This window comes from Beta vulgaris, chromosome 3 (assembly GCF_026745355.1).
Source record: "Beta vulgaris subsp. vulgaris cultivar EL10 chromosome 3, EL10.2, whole genome shotgun sequence".
Taxonomy (NCBI): domain Eukaryota; kingdom Viridiplantae; phylum Streptophyta; class Magnoliopsida; order Caryophyllales; family Amaranthaceae; genus Beta; species Beta vulgaris.
This window is the reverse complement of record NC_079204.1, coordinates 17,042,480-17,061,292: the sequence shown is the minus strand read 5'-3', so window position 1 is coordinate 17,061,292 and position 18,813 is coordinate 17,042,480. Positions and strand designations below refer to the sequence as shown.

General features: G+C 34.1%; 1 protein-coding gene across 2 annotated transcripts; it reads left to right on the top strand.

Moving 5' to 3' along the window:
- Positions 1–2,339: 2,339 nt before the first annotated feature.
- Positions 2,340–18,566, top strand: LOC104889023 (2-isopropylmalate synthase A). 2 transcript variants are annotated; one of them, XM_010674153.4, is made up of 12 exons: positions 2,340–3,089; positions 13,823–14,036; positions 14,122–14,202; positions 14,338–14,427; positions 14,523–14,609; positions 15,271–15,371; positions 16,370–16,403; positions 16,490–16,564; positions 16,947–17,030; positions 17,330–17,464; positions 17,801–17,943; positions 18,027–18,566. In XM_010674153.4, the coding sequence occupies exons 1-12, from the start codon at positions 2,386–2,388 to the stop codon at positions 18,193–18,195; spliced, it is 1,917 nt and encodes a 638-aa protein (XP_010672455.2). In that variant the 5' UTR covers positions 2,340–2,385; the 3' UTR covers positions 18,196–18,566. The 2 variants fall into 2 exon arrangements, with proteins under 2 accessions (XP_010672455.2, XP_010672456.2); XM_010674154.4 differs by lacking the exon at positions 2,340–3,089 and adding an exon at positions 12,583–13,379.
- Positions 18,567–18,813: the final 247 nt, after the last annotated feature.

Here is an 18,813-nt window from a genome sequence, read left to right as displayed (position 1 = left end):
TTATGTCAAAACACACTATATCATTTCAAAATACAATATATCATATCAAAACACACTATATCATTTCAAAATACACTATATCGTTTCAAAAGTCACGATTAACAAAAAGTACAGTATAATTACAAACACACTATATATTTACACAACAAACTATATCATGTCAAAATATACTACTCCCTCCGTTTTCTAAAGATCTTTCCTCTTTCCGTTTAAGTGTGTTTCCAGAAGATCTTCCCTCTTTTACTTTATTCCTTATTTGAATTATTTTTTCCTTTTTACCCTCTCATGTCCCTATCATATGGTCCACTATTATTACATTATTAATTCAATATTACTCCTTTTCTCTCTCCTACTTTAACCTCTTTTATTTGTTTATTTATCTTAACCCTTTTCTCTCTCCTACTTTACCCACCCCACACCCCACAAATTAATTCTCATTGGTATCTGTAGTAACAGTAACAAGGAATATCTTTAGGAAACGGAGGTAGTATATCACCCCAGCTATAGCACAATTACAAATTATTTCACAAAAATATAAACCTAAAAAATAGTATAAGACAGAATAAGAGTAAAACAACCACTATATGCAACAAAAAATCAACTATAACAAACACGAAAAACTAACTAAAGCAAAAAAATACAAGTAATAACAAAGTCGAAAATTAAGTCAAATGAAAATTAACTATAAGACACAAACATCAACTTCAAAACACTCAAAAGTCAACATAAATTTAACATGCGAACAATAAAAATTGCACTTAAATGAGCGAAGAGTAATTCAAACTAAAAAATAATAATTTAACACTCCAAAAATTATAACAAATTAAAGTAAAAACGAAAATCTACAACATAGTTACCATCAGTCTGGGCAATTTCACTAACACCAGGCAACTTCGATTCCTATGAATGAACATTAAGAGACGAACGCAAACCTCTACGTTTTGCGAAATTTGCCACTAGCGCTCTTCTTCCTTCCCATTGCAAAATTTAAACGAAGAAATTATGCAGAACTGAACAAAAAAACTGAAAAACACATAATGAACTTGAAAAGAAAGAAAATGAAGAAGTTATGGCAGAGAAGAAAAAAAAATAATTTATGAGAGAGAAAATAAATAATCTATAAGAGAAAGAAGTTTGAAGAAGTTATCAGAGGAGAGAGAAAAATTGAAAGTGGCAAGAACTGAAAGTTATAATCATTAGGGGTGAGCACAACCGGGTACCCAGTGTAATTTCGTAGAGCCGAACCCGACAGGTCCCAAAATACTGGAATTGGTCCAACTTGATACCGGGTCCGAAACTGGGTACCCAGTTGTCAGTTTAACTTTATACAAAATGGGCAGATTGAGCTATAAAATTCAAAAAATAATTTAATGGGCATAGAGGCTTACTAACTTTTCTACTTAGCAACTTTTTACTTAATTATATTTGGGCCATTTGACCACTTCACATATACGAAAAACCAGTTCCATGTACCAGGTACCTGGTCCTAGAAGCGGTTCCACCGGTTACCCGACCCCAAAACTGGTTATACCGGGTTCCCAACAGGTACCGGGTTCAAAAAATACTACCCAGACTTGGAACCGTATGCAACCGAGTCTCCTTTTTGGACCCGGACCCAGCGGGTCCAGATCGGGTCTGAGTCCAGGTACCCGTAATTTTTACTTAACCTATTATTCATTACAACTCACGTGATATGAATCGGTGCACATTAATTAGTGTGCACCGGGTTCATATTAAATTTTTTAGTCATAAAAATGATAGAGAAATACAGGTGGTGTACATAAACAAAAGAGGATAAAGAGAAGAGAAAGAAAAAACAATAGTACACATTACGTTATAAAGTATAGATAAAAGACAAAATCTTGTATAAATTGGGTGAAATTTCACTCTTAATAACAAATATCTAACCTCTCACAATTAATTGATACGGTATCGTCTTAGTCGAAATCAACTCTTAAATCTTAATTAATCAGAACTTCAGAAGTCTTATTTTAAATGAAACTCTCAATTAACAACTCTTAACTTCAGAAGTCTTATTTTAAATTAAACTCTCAATTAACAACTCTTCTCATCTTATCCTTAGGTATCAATCACACATCCACATTTGTAATAACCTAACTTTAAACAAACATTAAAAGTAGAAATTTCCTCGCATAGTCGCATCATTATATATTTACCAAATTTATTTTGAATTCTTTTATAACAGAGATCAGAGTTTTGTACTTGAGAATAATCTAGCCGTCATTTACATATAAGCTAAGTTCTCAATCTCTTGTCCTGTCAGGAAAAAAAAAAGTTCTCAATCTCTTGTACACACTTCATCCATAAAACCAAGCAAATCTTGTAAAAATTACAACAAAAAAAACGGTTTCAATAATCTCATCAATGGCTACTTTGTCAGCACAAAATTTCTCAATCAACAGCACAAAATTCCCCAACAAATCACCCCTTATCTCCAAAAGTCCCATCACCACCCTCCTTTCCCTCAACTCTACCAAACCAACTTTCTCTCTTTTGTCCCTCTCCTCCACCACCACCACCACCACCACCACAAAATGTTGTGCCACTACCCCTCAGCCAACGCCTGTACCACATGCGCGACCAGAGTACATCCCTCAAAGAATATCAGACCCAAATTACGTCCGAATATTCGACACCACCCTCAGAGACGGTGAACAGTCTCCAGGGGCAGCCATGACTCCTAAGGAAAAACTCGAGATAGCGCGACAGCTCGCGCTACTCGGCGTAGACATCATCGAGGCTGGGTTTCCTGCGGCGTCAAAATCCGACTTAGAGGCGGTAAAAGCGATCGCCGTGGAGGTGGGTAACGATGTTGATGAGGAAGGGTATGTGCCTGTCATTTGTGGGCTGTCGAGGTGTAATAAGGAAGATATTGATGCTGCTTGGGAAGCTGTTAAATATGCTAAGAGGCCTAGGATTCATACGTTTATAGCAACAAGTGAGATTCATATGAAGTATAAGTTGAATAAAACGAGGGAAGAAGTTGTGGATATTGCTAGGAGTATGGTGAGTTATGCTAGGAGTTTGGGCTGTCTTGATGTTGAGTTTAGCCCTGAAGATGCTGGCAGGTAATCTCACCTTTTACTGTGTTTAATTTTCTGTCTATCTGGAAATTAAATGCTGCACATTTCCACTAGAGATGGGCAAGGGTAGGGTAGGGTCTGGGTCGGGTCCAGTTGGGCCTTAGACCCGGACCCTAAATATTTTTGCAGACCCAGACCCGGACCCGGACCCTTAGGGTCTGGAGGGTCCAGGCCTAAATTTTTTATTTTGCTAAATTTTCAGCATTATTAATATCAATAATCATCTGAAATTCGCATGAAACAAACACAAAAAATCGCATGAAACAAACACAAACATATAAATTGAAAAAAATGAAACAGAAACAAACACAAACTTATAAACTGAAAAAAAAAACGAAACAAACACAATTCACAAACATATAAACTGAAAAAAAAACGAAACAAAAACAAAAACATACAAACAGAAAAAAAAAACGAAATAAATACAACTTACATAAGAGTTTAGAATGGGTGTTTTGGTGTTTTAGTTTAGGTTTAAGTCTTTTAGAAAATCAATTTGTTTTTTCAAAAAAAAGTTAAAATGTATATATTAGATAAGTTTAGGGCCTAAGGATAGGGTCTGGGTAGGGTCTGGGTCCAAAAGTTTAAGACCCGGACCCGGACCCTTAGGGTCTGAAAAAGTTGGACCCAAACCCTTAAATTAGGGTCAGGTCCAACAAGGTCCCGGTAGGATCCTGGACCCATGCCCATCCCTAATTTCCACTGATGTTGATAGGGAAACCACCACGTTTATCTGTTTAATACTATGTGGTGCCAAATTGTTCTCAAATAGGTACCATATGCAAGTGCATTTGATCATTAAAAAACCCTTCTATAAATACCATTGAATACAACACTTTAGTACTTGGACCATTTGAAAAAGGTTTGACTATCATTAAATTTTTTAACCTCACTTTGAGTTTTTTTTTATACCAAATACAATTTTTTTTTTTTTGGTAAGAAGAAGTGGCTCGAACCTTGCTCGAGTCTTAATAAGTCAGACACTTGAGAGAAAGGGGGAGGGTAAGGGAGTATCGATACCAAAAATGTTCAATACCACGTAGGAGACGAGATGAAGAGAAAGTAAGGTGTAAGCAGGAGACGAGAGAGAAACACCACGTCGTGGTTGTGCTTGCTCTACTTTCACAAAGTAAAAAGGAAAGGTCACTTACTGCCCAAATATTATGATAGATGCCCAATATATATTCGTTATTGTGTATGAAAATGGCAAAGCTTATAGGTCCCTTTACTTTTTCTCCTTTTTGTCCCCAACAAGTCCATGTTATGAACATGCCAAAACTTTAGAATTTAGACATAAAACTTTAGTTTACCATTATCATGTGGGTTTTAATATAGGAGGTGTTTGGCAATTAGAGTTTTGGAGAAAAAAGAGAGGTTTGGACAACTTTTAGAGTTTTGACTAGTCAAAAACTCTAAAAGAGGTGTTTGGTAAAAGAGAGCTTTAGAGAGAGTTTTGGAATGATAACTCTCGAAATGAAAAAGCTCATATTAGGAGTTTTTTCTTTAGAGTATTAGGTAAAAATATGTTTAATGACTTTTTTGTCCCTAATAATAATACTACACATATGTATTAAAATGCCTATAAATATCATTTTACACAAACAAATGGCAATAAGCTTTTAGTAATAAGTTAATTTTTACCAAACACATTTATAAAAAAAGTTGTCAAATCTGCTGAACAAAAACTCTAAACTCTAACAGCAAACTCTAAACTCTAACAGCTAAACTCTATTTGCCAAACAGGACCATAGATTAATGCTTCGTTGAGGATCAATCACATATTATTACGCAAAACAAACAATATTTTTTAACATTCACTTTTCGTCCTTTTTGATTTGCTCATAGGAACTAACTCCCCTATTATTAACCAGTCCTTTATTATATATATTCTCTATGTCCCCCACACCCCCTCTTTCTAGTAATTATAGTTGTAGCTCCACAAATTTTGTTTATTTATTTGAATTGAGTCTCTTCAATATTTTCAAGGGTCACTATTACTGTCTATTGTCTACTAGCATATCTAGTAACCCCTCGCATCTCGAATAAATAGTTCATAGTTGGTGGGTAGAAATCTATCTAGTTAGTGGCATAATTGGGACATTTTTTTTGGTGAAATCATTGGGACATTCGATATTGGACTATTGGCCACTGATAAGAATATGTTGGCAATAGCAGTCAAATTTTCAGTCATTTGGAAGTATTACTATTTCTCTCTTTGATTTTCCTTCCATCTATGGCATGTTGATTATTCGATTTCCCTCTCAATTACCTCTCCTCCGATACCATCCTTCCCAATCCCCGTGGTTCTATTTGGATGTATATAAGCAGGCCCGGATATTATTAGCATGTACAAGCTGGGCTTCTGCACAAGACCTTAAGAAAAATGGGGTGGTTTCCAAATAGACGAGTTAAGTATACAATTGGGTACTTAATTTTGTATTTTGTTTCAGTTTCGGTACTGAATTTCAAAAAGTTTCAGGTTAGGTACTCAAAATAGATGGACGTTACTTTTGGTATTGATAATCTTTGCAAAGTAACCATTATCAGCACTAAAAAAGGATAACTATGACGTGGCAAAAAAAATCAGTTAATTCAATGCATTAGAATTCCAGCCCAATTCTTCAACGGTAAAAAATCAGATACAAATTGAAAAAAATAGGCCAAACTGAAATCATAGCAACAAATATAATTGAACATCCAAAAAATCCAATCTTTCAAGAAATTAGCAGCAGCAAAAAGATCAACTTCCCCAACAGCATAAGTGATTTGAGCAAAATGGTGGGTTTACAAAACCAACACCTTGTAAAAAATTTCATATTCTTGGAGCTAGCTGAAAGATGTAGATACTTTAATTCATATAATTCTAAGTTCTCAAATCCATCACATAGTTAGACATTTACAAACCAGATAAAGTAGTTGTTTAAGTTCTATTGTTCACCCCAAAAAATCAGTAGTTGTTTGGTTGATTCTCCATTGAGTAATTACCGTTGGAAGTCTGCTAGCTACAAGAAGACACAAAAATGAGTTGAAAAGTGATTTCTATTCACAGATGTATAACTCAAGCTCCTTAAGCTTAACTCAAATTGCCTAATTTCAAACTAATTTGTCATATCAAAGAGTGATGTGCAAATGACTATTCTCAACCTACGTATTCCAATCATATGTGTCCAATCAGCAGACGACAATCAATCCTAGGGAGTTATAGAGGCAGATGCTTACACTTCACAACAATTAGTTTTATAGCAGCTCACACAACAATGCAACACTAGATTTGCACTATCAAACCAAAAACCTAACCAAAATTCACCAGCTTAGATGTAAAATTCACTAATTTCTACTTTTCGTAACAACAAGTTGGAGTAAGAAAATGCAGTTAATCACAAAACAACAAAATTTAATTGATGAACACATTAAATACAAAATACTAAACAAAGATAAGCATATAGAGTTAAGTAAAAGACAAGAGGCAGATAATTAAACCTCAAGAACTCTATTGAGTTCCTTTGCAAAATAATAGGAAAGCATGATAATCTGGATCCAATTTCTCCCCATCACGACAGGGGCTTGGAGGAATATCAGGACCATCGTCATCATAATCCTCCTCATAGTCTTCATAGATTTTAAAAAGGCGAAACTTTCTACCATCATCTTCACATAACAGATCATGACATTTTGCCCCCTCTGCAAATTCAGTTCTTTGATAGACATTCCTTCCTAAGGTAACCCTTGTTCTTCATCTGAATCACCATTATTCTCCATCTTCACCTCATAAACCTTTTCTTTTCCCTTCTTTATGGGCGCATAACTCTCATTGGGGGTTGGCATTATTTTTTTTCTCTTTTATCCTTAGTGTTAAGCTCACTAATTTTTATCCCCTTTCCCTTAGATTTTTAATTTGAAGAGAAACCCTAATTCTAGGTTTAAGTTATGGGGACTTACAACAAGGGGTGTTAAACACTTCCTTGGTCGTTTTCATTACTTTTTCCAAGGCTTTGAAGGAGGCTCTGCTTAATAAATTAGATGCTTCACCGGAGTAAAATATCTTCCAAGCAAAAGGGCTTTCGTCCGAAATAAATTCGCCAGATTTATGCATACATTCTTTTCCTCCTTTGTTTTTGCAGCAGCGGCTGCGTCTTTTAGGGGTTGAATGTTGATCATCTTTCACTTTTGGTGAGAAGATGAGGAAAGGGAAAGAATTTAAGAGGGGGAAAAGATGAACAGAGCAAGGAAGAAGATGGAGAGAATGGAATTAAATGAAAAGTGCAAAGAAGGAAGACAAGGATGAGTTAATAAAACCCGCCAAAATTACCGCCTAAATAAAAGTGCGCGTGTTAGGTGGGGGTTCGTGACTCACACGCGTCTAGAAAAAGGCTTCAAATGGCGAAATTAACAAATTTTTACCAAAAAGTAACGTCCGTCCATTTTGAGTACTCAAACTGGAACTTTTCAAAGTTCAGTACCGAAACTAAAACAAAATGCAAAGTTGAGTACCCAGTTGTGTACTTAACTCCAAATTAGACAGATTAAACTTTTACTTAAATATATGTTATAATATAGTGCCTCCATCTTATGATATAGTGCTTGTTTCTCTCTTTTCAAGTTAAGTTTTAAAACTTTTGACCAGATATTCTCATTTTTATGTATAAAAAACATAAGATTCGCCTCAATGTATAGTTTCATATACCAACTTTATATGTTTTTTTATTAATGAGGAATTGAAAAATATTGAAAGTCAAATGTTTATCTTGGAGACTCGATCTGTAAAAAAAGAAACAAGCATTATAGTATGGGACGAAGGTGGGGCAGGAAATGGATCGGGTTCGGGGCGGGTGGAGCTGCACCCGCATCCATCCATCACTCATCCATCTGGTGAACAGGTGGGTCGAGTGGTTAACAAGTGAGGAGATTTATAACAATTTTTTTTAAAAAAAATATGCCATAAGGTACATATTTATTAGAATTTTCAACTAAAAAATTTAACAAAGTAAAAAAAACATGTGTAATTGATAATATGGATGATGGGTGAAAAATCTCACCCACTTCACCCGCTACCTGCTTTTCATTCGTTTATTTCGGATTTTTACTTGTTTAATAAAGCCGGGTTAAGCGGATGATGGATGATCCATCATCCATCTGCATCCCTAGACGAATTCATTCATTTCGTTATTATTGCAACACTAGCCTTGTGTGTACAATTATAAGAAAGTTAGTGAACAAGAGATTGTCAAATAAACAATGGTAGATGGCCATAAAAATAAACCATAGATAAATAGTGGAACTCATATGATAAGATAAAAATATAGAGAAGATTACCAAATAAGAAAATGTTGTAATTAATGTGAAACATACCAATAAAGAAAACGTTGAGATAAAAAAATAAATGGAAGGAATATAAGCAAAACTAAGAATTTGACATGTTGTAATTACCAAAAAGGGGCATTGAGGCATGCCTTTTTTGTGTGAAATAAACTCTAATCCACTAGCTTTGCATAAAAAATGAGAAATGAAGGTGATGTTGACATTAACTAAATATCCATGTTTGCTAAATGAGTTGGATAAACTTGCACAAAATAAATGTTATAGTAATTTTTTCTTAGAAGTATAATTTTAAATAATTTTTTTATAAGAAAAGATAAATCGTTATAGATGGAATTTTCACACTGATCAATATCAATTATAGTAGCTGAAATAATACTCCCTCTGTTTTTTTATCTTTCTCACTTGAAATGTGGACACTGTTAGACATTTATATATATTTAAGTTTTAATCTTTATAATTTTTACTAATACTACCTCCGTTTCCTAAAGATCTTCCTTGTTATTGTTCCTACAGATACCAAGGAGGATCCATTTGTGTGGGGTGGGTAAAGTAGGAGAGAGAATGGGGTTAAGATAAATAAACAAATAAAAATGGTTAAAGTAGGAGAGAGAAAGGGAGTAAAATTGAATTAATAATGTAATGGTGGACCATATGATAGGGACATGAGAGGGTAAAAAGGGGAAAACAAATTCCAAATAAGGAATAAAGTAAGAGAGGGATCTTTAGGAAACGCACTTAAATGAAAAGAGGGAAGATATTTAGAAAACGGAGGGAGTATATACTGAAAATTATTTAAGTTCAACGCTTTGCATTAGGAGACACGTATTGAAAAGGGAGAATGATAATAAAAACATACAGAATACCACAATATTCTACATTTTTGTGTTTAAATGATAAAAAAGGTCCTTTATTATTAAAATCATAGAAAACATAATAATTAAGAGGGCATTGTATATAAGGCCTCTTTAATTTCCATCTTTATTTCTCATCCTAATATATATCTTATACTTTAAAAATATAATTTTTTTTATAGATTTTACTATTGGGAAATGAAAGAAGTTAATTATTAAATTTGTACTTTTGTAATTGCAGAAGTTAAAGTTTTGCAATCAAATAAAATGGGGGAGTAAATATTATGCACAATTTTGAGATAAAAACTATATTCCATAAAATAATTATATTACATGTAATTTTTACAAAGTAAAACACCATAATTTGAGAAATATGGACAAGATGATTGAAACAAATAATAAGTATCAATTTTCTGAAAAGAATTCTATGTTTCATTTATTTGTTCCCTCATATTGTATGGCACTCATTTTTATTGGTTCATAAGTACAAATTAAGATCTTTTTATTTCTTTTTTTAAAAGGTAGTTGGTTTAAGAAAAACTAGCCTTATATGCACGCAAATGTTTGCGTTAATTTCAAAATGTGTTATTCTATTATATTATTCATCCATAATATAGTTATTGATTAAACTTAAAATGTGAAAAATTTAAGTTAATTACATGAATTTAGATATATTAATTCGTTAATGTAAAAAATAACTAACAAAGGTTGTGAGTGATTTTTAATATTAATTTTTTGTGAATGAATTTTGAGCAGAAGATCATAAATAATTAGTTGGTCTGACTGGATTAGAGAATATCAAAGGTAGTGAGTGTTTCAGACTTTTCAGGTGGACGTCATGTATACCATTTTTTCTTATATAAAAAAGGTCAAGATACTTTGCCTATTTAATTTTTTGATTAAATTGTTTGATGTATATACTAGGGGTGCTTATCGTACGAGTCGAGCACAAACTGTACTGGGCTCGGCTCGTTTATCTTTTAGCTCGACTCTGCTCTACTCGTGAGCTCGACAAGCTCAATAAGTGAAGCTCAACTCGGCTCTTCTCGTGAGCTTGACGAGCTCGTTAAATGAGGGGTTTTAGTCCACAATAATATTATTGTGGACCAGGTCCACGCAAGACTAACTCAAAAATCAAAAACTGAATTTTCTTTTGAAGCTAAAATCTATTTCCATTTTCCAATATGGTTTTGAGATTCATAGAGTTGACCCTTCTATCATCCTCTTATCCCCTATTTTCATTAACTGCAACACCATCCATATGCATTTCAAAATCTACACTGAAAAATGGAATAAGTTTCATCTTGCAAAGAAAATTTAGTTTGTGTTTTTTTTTTTTTTGCACAGAATGTTTCTAAAGGTATTTTTCCCCGTAAAATTGAACTTTTATAAGATTATTTTCCCCGCAAAATTGAACTTTTAAAAGATTTTTTTGGCAAATTTTTCATAAATTTAATAACGCCGATCAAATATTAGCAACACATAAATTGCTACTCCCTCCGTTTTTTTTAATTGGTACATTGTTGTATGCACAATAATTTATGCAATGTCACTTCCAAAATTTTTGGATTGTACTTTTTGGCCCGTTTAATGTAAAATAATGAGAAAAAGTAAAAAAATAGTACTTTTGGGGGGAAAAAAGAGAAAGAACAAATATAAAAGTATTACTTTATGATTGGCCAAATACTCCAAAAAAAAAGGAAAATTTAGCAATTAAAAAAAACAATTATTTAAGAAAAATGTAGCAATTAAAAAAAAAAAAAGAGTATATATAAAAAAAAGTGTGATATAAGATTTAAACTCTATAATTTCGAGGGATTAAAAATTGAGATACGAGGTCATGTGCTTATCTTTCAGAATAGTTGCTGACAGTTGGATGACTTGGATAACTCTAATAGTAGATAGTCATGAAATCAATTACACACTTTTTATACAACCAAAATTATTATTATTGGAGCATAATTTTTTTCTCCCTAAAACCTAATAAACAGTTATATTGTCAAACGTGTTTCGTCATGAATATTTTGTATATTTATAAAGATATTTGTTATAGATGTCAATTAGTTTAGTTGGTTAAGGTATTATCTTTCAGAAGGTGGTTTTTAAGATATGAGATTAAATTCTATTTACATTATTTGTCCTTGTGTATTATTGTAAACCAAAGTCATCCATATGACATAATGATCATTTTCATATAGTAATCTTTTAAAATATATTAAGTTACACTAATATATTATTATCTAACATAATGTCAAATATTTTTGATATAGTCACTATTTCTTACATTAGTTTATAATAATGAAAAATTTCATTTTATAACATAGTAACCTTTTTTTCTTCTTTGTATATAGTCATCCTTTATAGTCTACACTTACTCCTATATATATAAATCACTTTATTAAGTCCGCACTAAATTAATGTGGACCATGTCCATGTATAAAAATAGTGCATACCATGTCCATATAAATTTTTTTGTTACATATTTCTATTGGTACTATAACACTTTCTACCAATTCTATAAACCTCATCTTGGTACTTAAAAATGCTCATTATTGTGAGTACTATGTTTGGAGGTACCTTCGTCGCAGTGCTAAAGACATATGAATCACACCCTTGACGGGTTCACAGCGCTAAAGACATGTTCTATCGCGACGAAATCCATGAGTCTCCATAATATTGGTCCTTCTAAACCATGTATGGGCCGAGTTAATTATAATTCGAGTTTCTTTTAAATATAGCTTTTTGTTACATTGTCTCTTAAATATAGTTGATTTCATATCATATCAAGTTTAATTCCTTTCAATCCTCAAAAAAAAATCCCCAAAGAACTACTTCCTCCGATCTTTATTAGTTTACCTGTTTCTTTTGCACAAAGTTTTAGGAGAAACAATGTTGTGAGACATAGAAAGAAAGAGAAACTATTATTTTATATTAAAGTTGAATGTAGACTTAATCACTAAATAAATTAAACTAGTCACTTAAAGAAATTAACCTAATCATTATTAGGCTAATTCTCTTTTTAATATTAACTTATTATTATCTAATTTTAATTTAAAACTAGGTGATTTTTTATAAGACAAACTCATACATCATACAAATGTGGTTTTCAAGATCTAAACATGATTGCACGAAAGATTTCTTCAACCTTTAAACACAACCCACCTTCAACAAGGCAAGGCGAAGGACACATTTTTCTTTTGCAAAGACACATGCATTCTCCAAATTTACACATTATTACTACTTACTCTTTGACTGTTCAACCGCCACGTGAGACGTAACATAATAACACAAACACATTAACACTCTTTCATTAAATCCATTCCCCCAAAAACCATAAAACCCCAAACAAAACTTTCAGCCGCCTTCATTTCCACCCTATCTTCCCCCATTAAAACCCCTGCAAAAACCTTCAAAACTCATCAATGGCAACTCTCACATCTTCAAATCTCTCTCCAACTTACACTCCTTTCTCAAAACCCATCTTCCCCAAAACCCCTTTCACTACCCTCCTCTCTCTCTCCTCTCCAAAACCCTCTTTTTCTCTCTCCTCCAAAACCCCCACAACTAAACCCACCTCCATCATACGCTGCTCCACAACTTCCCCACTCCAACGTCGACCTGATTACATCCCCAACAAAATCCCCGACCCAAATTACGTCAGAATCTTCGACACAACCCTCCGAGATGGCGAACAATCTCCTGGAGCTTCCATGACTCCCAAGCAAAAACTCGAGATTGCTCGCCATTTAGCCCGCCTCGGTGTCGATATCATCGAGGCGGGGTTTCCTGCGGCCTCCAATGCAGACTTAGAGGCCGTCAAAACGATTGCAATTGAAGTTGGAAATTTTGTGGATGAGTTTGGGTATGTGCCCGTCATTTGTGGGTTGTCTAGGTGTAATAAGGCGGATATTGATGCTGCTTGGGAAGCTGTTAAGTATGCTAAAAGGCCTAGGATTCATACGTTTATTGCCACCAGTGAGATTCATATGCAGCATAAGTTGAATAAAACGAGAGAGGAGGTTATTGAGATTGCTAAGAGTATGGTTAGTTATGCTAGAAGTTTGGGGTGTGATGATGTTGAGTTTAGTCCTGAGGATGCTGGCAGGTAATGTGGCTACCAATTTGTTTTTGTTGTTGGAAATTATTATTGATTTCGCCGAAACTTCAGCTGTTTTCGTGCTAATTAAGTTGGGAAATGGATAGGATGTTTGGTTTTCCTGTTTATGAAATGTAGAGCACAACTATAATGTCTTTAGTTTTTAGTTGGTTCACCTGTGTAGATTGTAAATGAGTCGTTAATGTTGAGTTAAGGACATGAAATCAAGGAAGAACCTACTTCCAATGAGGACTTGGAGGAATATTGATGCGAATATTGGTGTTTGATGCGAATCCTAATGTGCTAGTTAGATGTTTTTTTGCTCTATATTCAAGAATTGGATGGAATTTGTTGTTTAAATTCGGTTTTTATATGGTTTTGCAATTGCCCTCAGAAATAAAATAAAAATTGTATTGCAAATTGATTATTTCTTTGTTTTTGTTGCTTCACAGATCAGATAGAGAGTTTCTTTATCAAATTCTAGGAGAAGTTATTAGGGCTGGAGCAACCACTCTAAACATACCTGATACCGTAGGTTATACGGTCCCTAAGGAGTTTGGGCAATTGATTGCTGATATAAAGGCTAATACACCTGGAATTGAGAATGTGATCATCTCAACACATTGCCAGAATGATCTTGGGCTTTCTACTGCAAATACAGTGTCTGTATGTTATCGATTTCTTCTCATCTGCTTGTGTTATGTTATAGAAATTTAGTAAAAAAGGGATCTTACGTTGTATTGAAATTCAGGGAGCATGTGCAGGTGCAAGACAATTAGAGGTAACAATTAATGGAATTGGGGAGAGAGCAGGAAATGCTTCATTAGAAGAGGTGTGTTTTTATTGACTGAAAATCACACTTGTTGTCCTTGATCTATGGTGTTTTTGACTTAACATTAAGGTTTACATCATACAATTAATTTATTTAGGCTCATTTGTGTTTGTGATGAACCATTTTCAAAAGTAGGTTGTCATGACCATAAAGTGTCGTGGGCAATCATTGGGTGGTCTTCACACTGGGATTCAAACAGAACACATTGTGAAAGCAAGCAAGATGGTACTTTTATTAACCTTTCTCTACATCCTTTTGGCTAATATCTTGAATTTAGGTTGCATACAAAGTGCTTTACTCCTTACTATTTCTCACTTTAGGTAGCTGAGTATACAGGACTTCTTGTACAGCCTCATAAGGCAATAGTTGGAGCTAATGCTTTTAAGCACGAAAGTGGTATTCACCAGGTTGGTATTTTGAGTCTCTTGTGAAACTCTTATTGAAGCTGAACTTCTTTGGTTGAGAATATTTTGTATCGCAGCCCGTGTTTCATTTATTAACACTTCATTTGGGTCAATGCTATCCACTGTTTAGCATAAACTAGGGTGCTTACCTTTCTACATCTTGTACAATAACTTCTGGAGCTGTGGGTTCCTGTCATGGCTGTGAAAGCTACAGGCCTACTGGGTATCTGGAGGGTCTTAAAATTTCACTAGGTCTCCAACAATTATGCAGTAATGTGCCATTGAATCAGATATTGAAACTAATCTAGTAGTATTCTTGTATAATTTACTAAGGGAGAAGTTACCCCCCCCCCCCCTCTTTTTTTTTTTTTTTTTCCTGTTGAGGTCATTTTCAGATTTTTGCAGTTTTGTTATGCTGATTAAAAGACTGTAAATGCTTCAGCAACTCTCTTGTATAAGTCGCTTGCCTTATTCAGTTTTAAACACCTTACCTTGTCAGTTGCCTAGTGAAGTATCTGAGTTCCTATGATGCGTACTCCATTCCCATCTTCACAGTTATGGAGAGCAGCAATAATTTTTTGGTTTGCATATAAGTTACTTCACTTTGATACTACCTGGCAAATTGAGGTCATAAATTGACTGAGGTTCATTTATGATTTTATAGCATGGAATGCTGAAACACAAAGGCACTTATGAAATCATGTCTCCAGAAGATATAGGGCTTCAACGAGCTGATGAATCTGGTCTTGTTCTTGGAAAATTAAGGTATATAGCACCGTGTTTGGTCATTTTCTTTTGGTGGTCAAATTTCATAGACTAAAATATCTCATACTTTTCTCTCGCCATCTCCCAAATAGGGGTGCATTTTTCCCTTCGTGTATTGTGAACTGCTCATCTGTTTCTGAGTATACGTTGCTTTATACTTCATATGACTAATGAAGAATTAGGAGTATTAAAGTGAATCAAATAAATATAGGGAAGTTTGTGAATCTGCTCCCACAAAAAAACAATAAGATTTAGCATAAAATTGAGGGAAGTTCATTAATCTATATACATTGACCCTAACAGTTGCAACTAGTACGCCTCCTAAGTGTCTTTGATGAAAATAATGCTCTCTCTTGTGATGGATTCCAAAGACCAAGGGTGCATTGTCTTCATCTTAATAATGCTATTTGTTATGATGGATTCAAAAATAGTTTCACGCAATAGCTTAAGGTAAGTGCTAATAAGTTCCAATAAATTTAGATGAACTCCAATAAGTTCCAATAAGTTCTAACATCTTTTAACTAAACTTCAATAAGCTTCAAGAAGTTCAGAATAGTTCAAATAAGTTCACTTAATAAGGAAAAAAAAAGTTAAGATGTAAATTTGATGGGTAACCCAATAAAGAGGAGTAGAGTTCGGTCCGTAGGAGGTTCCATATAAAAATCAATTGATGATAGTAAGAGTAACTTCTCTAGCATATTAGTTGGTATTTTCTCTCCTGTTTCTCCAATATAGGACAACTCACTTGTGGGATTTTTACAGAATATAACACACACCAAATGTAGCGAGGGAGGCTATTTTAGCTAATGAAGAGGCATATAATTATCTGTTTCTGTTAAGCTGCTTTTGCATCTTGCTCTGAATTTTATAAGTAATATTGATTTACATGCTCTATTTTTTACTTGATAACTTGTGTCTTTGTCACTCATCTATTAAATTCAGCATTTGCCAGAAAAAATAGTATGAGATCATTGATTGACTTTTGTTCTTCCGTGCAGTGGACGACATGCATTACAAAAAAGACTTGAGCAGGTAAGTGGCTATTTGGCCAGTCTATGTCAACTGAATTCAATCTTGCTTCTATGTCTAAAAATCTGATGAATTTCATTTTCTTCCAGCTGGGATACTTCTTTGAAGGCAAGGAACTTGATGACGTCTTTTGGCGCTTCAAATCAGTCGCTGAGAAAAAAAAGGTAATAACAAGGATTATCCCTTTGATTTTATGGTAGTTCCCTTCCCAGGATCAATGAAACAATGTTAGAAGCTTTCAGTGGACAACGGACAACATACAGAAGACTCTTAGAATTTGAGGCTCCAAATATGTCATTGTTTTCCAATCTGTTCTGTGTTAGACATATCAACTATAATTAATTCTCTCCAAGAATGCTTTAAAGTGAAAATACGTAGTCATAAACTCGTAAGTCATAATGCCTCGTCACCCCTATTTTGGTGCTGGAGTGAAGTGTACTTGTCCATGACATCTATGATCTCAATATTTTGCCTGGACCGTCCAATGCTAATTGCTAAGATCTATTCCATGGATGAGATTGTCTAATTCAAATTTTATTTTACCAGCATGTCTTAGATGAGGACATCGAAGCCTTAGTAGTCGATGAGCTTTTCCAGCCAGACTCTGTTTGGTCACTTGGTGATCTCCAGGTAATTTGTTGAGCAAATAACTGGTACTTTTATTTTCATCGTTTTTTATTTCCAACTTTGTAAGGGTTTGTTCTGTTCCCTAAACTTATCGTATTATTTATGAAGTTTTTCTCAATATTTCTGAAATTTCGGAACTTTTTTTTTTTTTTTGAACTTCTCTAAACTTCTAAATTGATTTTATGACCTTTTTGTAATCTCTTTGAAATTCTCAAACCTTTCTGAAAATAAGTTAAAATAAGTTGAACAGACTAAACCCTAATTTTGGAATTCTCATATGGATTTCTATTGATGTCCGACAGGTCACATGTGGAACTCTGGGGCTTTCTACCGCAACTGTTAAGCTCATTTGTGCTGATGGGAAGGAACATGTTACTTGTGCAGTTGGAACTGGACCAGTTGATTCAGCATATAAAGCTGTTGATTCTATTGTGAAGGTTTGTTGTAAATGATGAGCTGTTCTTTTAAGTTTCTACTAGATTTTAATTGGCTTGATAAGGGTTCATATCTATTAGTGTTGAAGTCTCATCCGTTTAAAAGAAATGTAGACAACTCTGCTTACCATAATGCTCTATATTATTCCCTGTGCAGAATGCTCTATATTTTATCTTCTTCAATATTAGAGGATTCTAGAAGTGCATTTCATCTTTTCTTTTCATTATAAAGGATGATTAATTCACTAATTGTTGGAAGGTTCTCCTTGAGGAGTCTTGCTCATTTTTTCTAATAACTAAACTATAAGTAGAATATACTCATTTTCTCCTGATGAACAGATGCCTGTGACTCTGCTCGAGTACTCACTGTCCGCTGTAACAGAAGGTATAGATGCTTTAGCTACCACCAGAGTGTTAATACGCGGAGAAAATGGTTTCACATCCACGCAAGCTAATGGGGAGCAAATTCGCCGATCTTTCAGGTAATGCGACAAGTATTTTGCTTTTTTTCCCCCTCTCTTCCCAGCCTGTCATATAACTAAACATCTATATATGCTGATTGCAGCGGGAGTGGATCTGAAATGGATATTGTTGTCTCGAGTGTCCGAGCTTATGTTAGTGCACTAAATAAGATGCTAGCTTTCAATAATAAATCTAGTCAGAAAGTTCTGGAAGGGAATTCTCATGTTTCTACCTCGGATGTTTTACCTGCCGCTGCTGCCATTAGCACTTGAAGGGTTCTTGCTTAATTTCTGTACAAATGTCAATGTCTACATTGTTATGGAATGGTGCCACTTAGTGTTCTACATTGTGAATATTGACCATATGTTATGGTCATTTGTCACAGGAAACCAACCTTCGAAATTCCTAGAAACGTTTCTGGGGAAGGCATAGGTTCGACCGTTCCATCGGTTTTCCCTCGTGTAAACTGTAACTGCTCCATTCACCTAGACTGTAAACTTTTTTTTTTTTTTTTTTCTGAGGAAAGTAACTTCTTTTTTGATAGACTGTAAGTTGTAACCTAAGATTGACTTTCAGGTGGTTTTTTGAAGAGTTGTGTTGGGAATATCTTTGCACAGGAATAAGATTAACCAATGTTTTCTGATTTGTCTCCCAAGCTTCTAAATACTTGTTTAGAAGTGATATTTGATCTTTTTTGAGGCTGGATTTTGATTTTTGACCCTTAACTTCTCTTGCAATACAATATTAGAAAAAATAGGAAGAGTTGACATGGCCCCAAAACAAAACCAAGACAAGAAAAGTCTCTTGTAGAGCAATAAAGATCAGCTGAAAAATCATTTACCAGTTGCCATTAACAAGAATTATTAGCTCCTTATATTCTCTTCTAAATC